This window comes from Mesocricetus auratus, unplaced genomic scaffold (assembly GCF_017639785.1).
Source record: "Mesocricetus auratus isolate SY011 unplaced genomic scaffold, BCM_Maur_2.0 Super-Scaffold_100010, whole genome shotgun sequence".
In the NCBI taxonomy this organism is placed as follows: Eukaryota; Metazoa; Chordata; class Mammalia; order Rodentia; family Cricetidae; genus Mesocricetus; species Mesocricetus auratus.
The window spans coordinates 61,947,239-61,956,022 of NW_024429194.1; the positions used below are offsets into that span (position 1 = coordinate 61,947,239).

The 8,784-nt window shown below is 44.1% G+C and overlaps 1 protein-coding gene across 1 annotated transcript; it reads left to right on the top strand.

Annotated features, from left to right (window-relative positions):
- The first annotated feature begins 1,667 nt into the window (after window positions 1-1,667).
- Window positions 1,668-8,405, top strand: LOC121142966 (disks large homolog 5-like). Its single transcript, XM_040754231.1, has 5 exons — window positions 1,668-1,814; window positions 3,051-3,199; window positions 3,898-4,080; window positions 7,176-7,291; window positions 8,243-8,405. The coding sequence occupies exons 3-5, from the start codon at window positions 3,952-3,954 to the stop codon at window positions 8,403-8,405; spliced, it is 408 nt and encodes a 135-aa protein (XP_040610165.1). The 5' UTR covers window positions 1,668-1,814; window positions 3,051-3,199; window positions 3,898-3,951.
- Window positions 8,406-8,784: the final 379 nt, after the last annotated feature.

Sequence of the window (8,784 nt, forward strand, 5' to 3'; positions counted from 1 at the left end):
ACAAAGCTGGGGTTTCTCACGTTTTGCTTCACAACCAATTTCAGGGTAAGACTCACCAATTATTGCTGCATGTCAGTGACCCTAAGATTCAAGAATCCCAACCCTCTCCCTATAAAGACATCTAAGTCAAGTGCAGGATTGAGCCAGTAATCTTCCTGCAAGTGTTTATTCTTTGTGTCTGCAGGCTTTTACCTGGGTATGCTCAGTCATTACCTATAAATAGTTGATCATATCATTGCCAACATATCGATGGCTGAAAAGTATTGGCTTGAAGCTTGTGACAAAATTTTCTTCAATATCTGTGACTTATCCATTGTTCTGACAGGACACTCACAATCCCTTCATCACCCCATACACTGTAACAGCCCTGTGGATCTTTCTTGATGACCTTGTTCACTTCAGGGAATTGATCTTCCTTCCCTATCATCCTGAGATAATTTCTTAGTACACATTATTTTGTTTCTTATTGAATAGTCATCTGAAGGACAGGAAGTGCCATGCCTGGCCAGTGATGTGAAAGTAAGTCTTGACCTGCACACAGATGAACCAGTGAATTAGAAGGAACTAGATCCTAAAGAATCAGGGAGACCTCTGGGTGGAAAGGAAGAGGTGCAGGTTAGGTTAGGGTTAGGGTTAGGGTTAGGGTTAGGGTTAGGGTTAGGGTTAGGGTTAGGGTTAGGGTTAGGGTTAGGGAAGGGCTCCTCCCATGTCTCAGGGAAGGCTCCTGGGAGGGGCAGCTTAGATTTTGGTGAACATGGGAAGAACTAGTCATCAGATAGGTGATGACTGTTGGCAGAGACCCTACAAGCACCCATCTGTGGACACTCTATTGTAAAACAGAGGTCACATGGCATCTTGTGTGAAATCACTAGTGTTGTGGCAATGCCAACTGCCCTTGGGGCATTCATTAACTGCTTATAAGGTCCACCAATAGACATGCTGTCAAAATTGAGCACACTGATTGTCAGAGATTTCTAGAAGTGGGATTCTGTATCTGGGATCATCGGAAGAATGGGCCTCTGCTGATTCTATGGGTTCCTAAAGAGGAGACCCATTGAGAAATTCTGAAGATTAGTTTGACAGAGAGCCAGGAATGGTCAAGACTGCAGATGCTGTGTTGGGACCTCATTAATATAATTCTGAGTGGTAAAGAATGTTACCAGCAAACACAGAATCACTAATGAGTTGTCAAGATAGGGTATTCCTGTATTTTATCCTCAGTGGATTTCTGTAGGTTCGATGAGTGTGTGCTGTGAATCCCAGGAAGGAAAACTCCCCACCCATGCATGCAGGTCTGACACATTCAGCTACTTTTAGACCTGGATACAAGTTATTATGTGTGGAAGGCAAAAGGCACAGGGGAATCCAGGACCCTAAAACACACAAGAAATGAGCTGACATTTTCAAATCAGAATGGGTGAGCTTGTTTATACCTTTCAGGAACAGTGTGGCTGCAATACAGCCTGAGGCATATATCTAGCCATGTGATGGAGACAGAGGCATAACTTACAAAAAATACATGCCGTGATTTTTGAGGACTTCACTGGGTTCCATGCATTTCCTCTTCGTCAGGCTGCTTCTTGGGACTTCACATTCTCTCTTGGCTCTTTACGGTTCAGCTGTACAAATTCAGGTGTTTGTCTACCTACAGAGACTTTGGGGAAGGCATCATCCACACCATCCTTCCTCACTAAGAAGGAGCAGCAGTTGAACAAGATGGAAAAACTGATCCTTCAGCTAAAGATGATGACATGTGAGAGGGATGAACTGAGTGTAATACTGGCCCATTACATCAGCAATGATCGGAACAACAGGTATTCATCATGCCATCTCTGGTAACTGTCTTAACCCTCCTGTGTCAGCTCCAGCATTCCTCAGGTCACTTGTGACTGCATCTTGAGGGTGTCCTCCTGCCCAACCAGTTATTCTGAGTGAATCTGAGAGGCAGAACTGAAGCCTGGGCAAGAGTGAGATGGGGACACAAGATGATCTGCTTCCTCCAAAAGTAAAGCAGAGCCCATGGCCTGAGTAGCATTCTATGGATAGGGACAGTAGTGTGTGAGCTCATAACATGTATTTCAAGAATCCTATCCAGGTAGGTATTGCCTTGTTGGAGATACTGGGTGCTGTGAGATTGTGGTGAGTCTTTGTATTTGGCTAGGTAATTTCTTTTTTGTTTGCTTTTGAAGATAAGCTTTCTCTGTGTAGCTTTGAAAACCAGCCTAGCCTCAGACTTACAGAGATCCACCTGCCTCTGCCTCCAGAATTCTGGGATTAAAGACATGTGCCACCATGGCACGGCTGATTAGGAGGTTTTTTGCTAGTTTCCCTGGGAGCAGCTTGAAGGTCCTGGCCATATTTGGCCCATCTCAGTGTGTGACTGGAAGTCTTGGAGCCCATCCTGACTCCTTTATGACCTTGTTGCTTGTACCTGCATTTGTTTGACATCCTAATTGTGTATGGGTTTATGAGTGTGAAGAGCTCTCTAACACGCCCAGTCATTGCAAATACGGCTTTGGCAAGTTTGGCCTTTTCACTTCCCTCACCCTTGATAAACCATTAGATTGCATTCCTAAACTTATTCCCACTTTGAGCATCTGTGCTCCCTGCCTTTGTGCTCACCTTGATGGCTCACTGGAATTAACTTTGGAGTTCATAAAGCCATCCTGATGCAATATCTCCCCCATGGAAATTGTTATACTAGTTCTCTGCATCCTTGTCATAATAGGAACACATGATAAACAATCCCTGTTCTGAACACAGGAGACATATCATCACAGGTTTCAGATAGGCCCATACCTGTGGCACAGACTCCTAGACCTTCTTTGACAGCCAGTCTATATCCCTTCAGGACTACTGAGGGAGCCCATGCAGCCCTGTCTCCTCCTTCTTGATCCCCTTTCTTTCTGGCCCTTGGGCAGGGTAGCAAGTCGAATGATCCCAGTACATAGGATTCAGGATGTAACATCCAGCGGGCTAGGGTAGTCACAGACACAGCCTTACTACATGTGCACCCTGAGGCTTGTGTTCATGGGGTTCTTTGCTTCTAGGGTCATGCCCTGCACAGACCGAATTCTGACCTTGAGATGCTGAAAATGGAGCACCAGAAGGAGATGTCAGATATGAAGAAATACCCCAAGGAAATTAGTGAGGCCTTGTACAAGTATATGGTGCTGATTGAGAAGACTAACTCCTACCAGTGAGTGTCTGATGTTAATGGGACCCCAGCACATGGGAAGGACAGCTTCTGCCCTTCTTTGTCTTGGACCAAATTGAGGGCTATGCTTCTAGCCTGTTTACTTCTGCCCTTCTTTCTCTTGAACCAAATTGAGGGCTGTTTCTAGCCTGTTTACCTCCAAACAAGAAGCCTCTTATAGCTCTTAGACTTGTGCCTCCCAGACTGAGTTTTCCTATGTTCAAAAGTCTGAGAGCCCCTCCCAACATTGTTCTGCCACCTCCAAAGATTCTAGATAGAAAACATGGTTTGAACCACGAGTGATCTCCGGGTCCTGGCGTGAGCTTACAGATAATGTTTCTTTGGACACATAGGTGAAACATTCCAATTGTGTCCTCTGTCCTCCAGAGTGCTTGCTCACTACCTGATGATGTTTTCCCAATACCATGAAGAGTTAAGCACAGGTGGGGGGCAGGTTAAGGAGAATACTATTTCAAAGGTACATGGATGCCTTTTGATGTCTTCAGAAGTAGATTGAAGATTTCTGGAAATTGTCTGTTCTCTGGCTTTGGCCTGTAACTGGATGGTGCTGGCCTGGCTAATGTGAGCTCCACCCCGTGACTGTCTGAGGACACAGGACCTTGCAGGAATAGCGGTATTAGGAGGAAGAAGGGACACATGGAGCTTGACTTGAGATAATCAGATTTTTTTTGATTGTTAAGCATCCTCAACAGCAGCTTCTGAGTGAATGGACACAATTGAATGAAAAAGTCTGCATGTTGAAAGAAGATAACAAAAAGCTGCATGGGGAGCAGATTTTGCTGCAAGAGTCCTGTGAGGAGGTGAAGAGGCTCTTTGAGGAGACCCATGAGAAGATCTATGACCTCTGGACATTGCAGCAGCAGGTAGGCAGAGGCAAGCTACACATCTGTCTAACCATACACATACATATACACATATCCATGTACCCAATCACTTACTTGTCCAATTGACCACCTACTTCCCATCCAATGGCGCATTTCTGTGATCAGTCACAAGTCTTTCTGTGGAGTTAGCACCGAAGACACAGCATGATTGGCAAGCAAACTCTACTGCTTTGGTAGAGTGATAGAGATGGGTAAATCACATATCACACACGTAAAAGTCATTCTTGTAGGATGGGTGCTATTCTGGGAACCACTTAATATCACAGAGCTATGACTGAGTGAGGTCAAGGGGCTGTGGCTCATTTCCTTGGCAAAAAATTCTATTCTGGCTAACCTAGCTAGCCAGAGCTCTTTGAATCTCCCGTCACCATACAAGAATGCCTCCTGTCTTTGTCTGTCTCGTCGAATTACTAAATGACTCCTTTGATCAGAAAGAGAAAAGACATGCTAGTTTCTCTCAATTTCTGCACATTTTTATGACTTTGGTATTAATGTGTTTGGTAACAGCAAAAATCAAGCAGCAGAGCCACTTTATAAATAAAAAGTGTGCTTTTCTCCATTCACTACACAGAGGAAACTTCCAGGAAATGTCTGGTTTGTCTCATTGTCTTCATAACATAGAACCCATGAAACCTGGCAGTACATCTCTCTGCTGACAATTTGATGCTCACTTTGTCATGTAAATGACTGTGTCTTAGGACAGATTCCTGTCACAGTTGTATAGGCTGCTATATTTCAGAACAGCAATGTGACCTCAGTAGTCTCCTAAATAACACACCTGGAGGTATTTTCACATTATATGCACCACATTATGGACAAAAGTTGTTGGGTAATGTCCATGAGTCACTTCCATTCTCTGGTGCTATCAAGGTTCTGTGGAGGAACCTGGTAAGTTTATTTAGGAGACTATGGTGGGTTCACTTGGAACTATCTGGGGCTTCATTTCCAACCCTGTTCCTTTGTCACTTGGTGGTTTATGGTTAAGTTCAGTTGTGCAGAGGTTGTCACTTATCTATAGGATCAGTGAGTCTTGGAATGAAAATTTTCCTGGAAGTGGATGGAAGTCCAGGCCAGCCTTCCTGAGTATAAGAGGCCTGGATTGAGCAGAGAAGACCCACTACATCCTCCTGCAGCAGAAATGGTGCTGCAACACTCTTCCCTCCCTTGCCTTTCTGTGTACAGGGTGTGTGTGTGTGTGTGTGTGTATGTTGTTTTGATGTATATTTTATGGTGTGAGAATCCAAGTTTGAGTTTATATATGTAGGTTCACTCACTCATGAAACAATGGAATATCTCCAAGGATAATGGAGACCAATGATAATGAGAAGGAATGTGCCTTTTCTGATTAGTATCAACTCTTATCAGTCCTAGAGCACACGGAGCTGGCCATCTTTCTGCTAACCAGAACAAAGGACCACAACTGATGCATGCTAAAGATTTTCAGAGTTTTTGTAGAGGCATAAATACTCATCTGCAAAGAAATTCTTTGGAAAAATATCAAAGTAATGTGGTACATGAAGGCGAGAAAGAGGTTACTGAGGTACATCATGGTGCCTGAGAGGCAGGAAAGCCTGGCTGATGCTTGGTGTCCTCTGCTTGGGGTGAATGGTGACTGTTCACTGGTGATGTCCCTGCCTCCTGTTTTGTTCTCCTCATTGCCTGCTGACATTTTCCTTTCACCTTTGTCTAACCTTGGTTCAGTTAACCTTGTCCTTGGAGCCTGACCTGGGTTTAACTCTCTTAGAAATTATGAACTGCAGAAGTGTTTGTGGTTACAATTCTGTCCAGCTGATGTCCCACTGCTTTGCTAAGGTGTGAGAACTGGCTGGCTCATTCAGATCCCCTTAGGCTCATCATAGTCTACAGCACTCACTCCATGTTGTGTCTGCAGCACTCAGAAAGCTTTTCTTCCAAACTTTTTCATACTGAGTTAAAATCGGCCTGATGGGAGTTGGATGAAATGAGGACCCTCAGACATTGAAGTACTGTAAAATGTTGTATCTCTATGAGAAACTATGTATAATTGTTCAGAAATTTGAGCTGCAGCCCCTGGGTCACACAGTGAGCTCGAAATGAGAAGTAGGTGTCCACAGGCAATGTTGGGGACAACAAGATTATAGCAGTATTCCTCAGAACACATGTAAATAAGAAACTATTCAAATGTCAATAATTGATTAATAAAAACATACAATATTTTCAAGAATTTTCATGGATTATTGTTAAGCATGAAGTAATACACACTCTCATTTGCTCATAAGCTAGTCAGCCTTCTGTTACTTATGGAAACCCCTGATATAATCATCTAACTGGGAGGAATGGTTTATTTTGACTGCTAGTTGTAGAGACTTTCTATTTTCTGAGCTCACTGCTTGATCTCTTTGGGTTAAACTGAGGGAACCTGTGGTTTAGAGACCTCTTTTTAGAGGAAGCTGCCCTCCAAGGAGCCACTGGAAAGCTCTGAGTGAGGGCAAGAGGCAGATCCACCACCATGCAGTGTTACAGTACCAGAGAACTAAGTCCTTAATGGACAGACTAGCCAACTTTCTATGCAAGCTTGGATAACTGCTACAGGACCCCTGTTGTCAAACCTTTTGCCCTGTAGATTTACAACATTCATACTACATGGAGTGATCTACACCCTGGGTTCTTCTTCCAGGTTACCAAGAATACATGTGGCACACAGATACATAGGCAGCCAAAACACCACACATACAACATAAAAATAAAATGAAAGCTTAACACAGAGCAAAACTACAATCCTCTCCCCATCACCATATTCTTGTGCTCACAGCATCCTGTGTTATCCTGCATCTGAGTTGGAACATGGATAGAGAGCCTGTGGGCTAATGATCATTAACTCTTTTCTCTATAGTATCCCAGAAGATATCTTCTTACATCAGTGTGTCTAGGAACTAAACGTGTACACAATGCAGTGTGCTTGTTTGTGTTCATCCATGCACTCATGTGCATCCATGAGTGTTGTGTTTGTGTGTGTTTTGCACACACTTTCATGCACACTTGTGTACTTGGGTGCAGACAATTCTGCCCTAACAACGCATTCTTCTAATGAATAGGAACATCAAACACTGGAGGAGAATCTTCAGTGTCTGCTGCAACAGAAGGAACTGGTTACTCAGCAAAAGGACTTGGCAGTAAAACTGCAGCATCACTCCCGCGAATCCCAGATGAGGTAGGAGCCCAGGCTGGCAGAAGCGGGTGGAGTCAAGTGGGTCCCCTGTACCTGGATATCTGTCTTCTTTGGGTTTCTATTCATTTGCCAAGGCTCCCACCCATAGCCAGGAAAAGAATCCTATAGGGTGTCATGCTGGCTAAATGAACAGGATCTTCTGTTCAGGAAACAATATGCTTGACCCTTAGTCTTATTTAGATGCGTCCCCTCTTACCTTCTGAGTTTTCTAGTATGGTCTGAACATCTCATCTCTTAGGTTAGGTCTCCCCACAAATATTCCCATGGTACACTCAAAACTAGGAAGGGGAGGGTCCATTGTGAAGAACAGTGTGTCTGCCACCATTTTATTTTCCATCTAGAACATCACCTTTAGAGATAAGCTTCTGTCTTTCCCGGTACACTCCCATTGATCACTGGCTGTCTGCAGAGTTCATCTGTTTCCAGTGAGAATATCTGTCTGGTCGTAAAAAGATTAGAAGTTGACAAATTAGTCCCATGCAACGTCTGAGCCGTGGGAATAATAAGAGCCTTCTCTGCAGTGTTAAGTAGGCTCCATGAGAGGGAAGGCATAGTATTTTACAAGTTGCTCACATTCACTTGGTATCTAAGGGAGCCCATGTATACCTTTCCTAAACTGTGTGAGTCAGACATTAGTATACTGGTATTTCCCCAAATAATGTCTTTGGACTGTTGGAGAAAGATGTTGGTTTTTTCTAGTCCAGCAGAGTTTGTATTTTTTCACTTCAATTCTAGCAATTGAAGCTTTTTAAAAGTTGAGACAAAGCATTCCAGCCCAGGCCCTGTCTGACACTTTTCCCTTGGGGAATAAGGAAATGACCTCAGGGGAAAAGTAATGCTGGATTGTATATTTGAGTAGAAATTGGGTGGGGCTCAAAAGCTGACATGGCAGGTCCCCACCAGGTCTCTGTTACATCCAACTTTCTACCCTAGGTTTGAACACCTCCAGCAAGAACTGGAACACAACACAGCCCAGGAGGAGAGCCTCCTGCAGACGGAGCTGCTGAAGCAGGAGCACTATGTGCCAGGCAAGAGAGCCTCCATTGAGCCCCATTCCCAGCAACCAGGGACTCATGGGGTGGATTTTCTCCCTTAGCTTTTGTTTACTAGGGGTGAATAGGCCGTTGTTTTTTCATCTTCAATGGCTCAGAAAGATTGTTTCTATATCTGATTTCCATTCTTCTCTGACAGCGCCTCTTAAGAGAACTGAGAAGACTAGAGGAAGTCAGAGACACCTTGAAAGCATGACATTCTATACTCTAGGATCAAGGCCTCCTCAGAAAAGGCCACCTCCTTGGAGCTGTGAAGTCACTAGTGAGCCAAATATCAACCTACCATCAGAGGATCCAACCCCAATCTGATCCACATCTGTTGGCTCACTATGTCCAGAGAAAGGATTGCATGGGACATGAGCTTGAAACACAGAGGACACACCACGAATTACTCAGAACCTGTCAGCAAGTGACCACCTTATG

What these genes read in the sequence shown, in the direction of transcription:
- LOC121142966 (XM_040754231.1), top strand. Translation starts at nt 3,952, where the DNA reads ATGTTGAAAGAAGATAACAAAAAGCTGCATGGGGAGCAGATTTTGCTG. An exon ending in TCTGGACATTGCAGCAGCAG is followed by an intron (nt 4,081 to 7,175) that starts GTAGGCAGAGGC and finishes TCTAATGAATAG; the next exon opens with GAACATCAAACACTGGAGGA. An exon ending in TCCCGCGAATCCCAGATGAG is followed by an intron (nt 7,292 to 8,242) that starts GTAGGAGCCCAG and finishes TTTCTACCCTAG; the next exon opens with GTTTGAACACCTCCAGCAAG.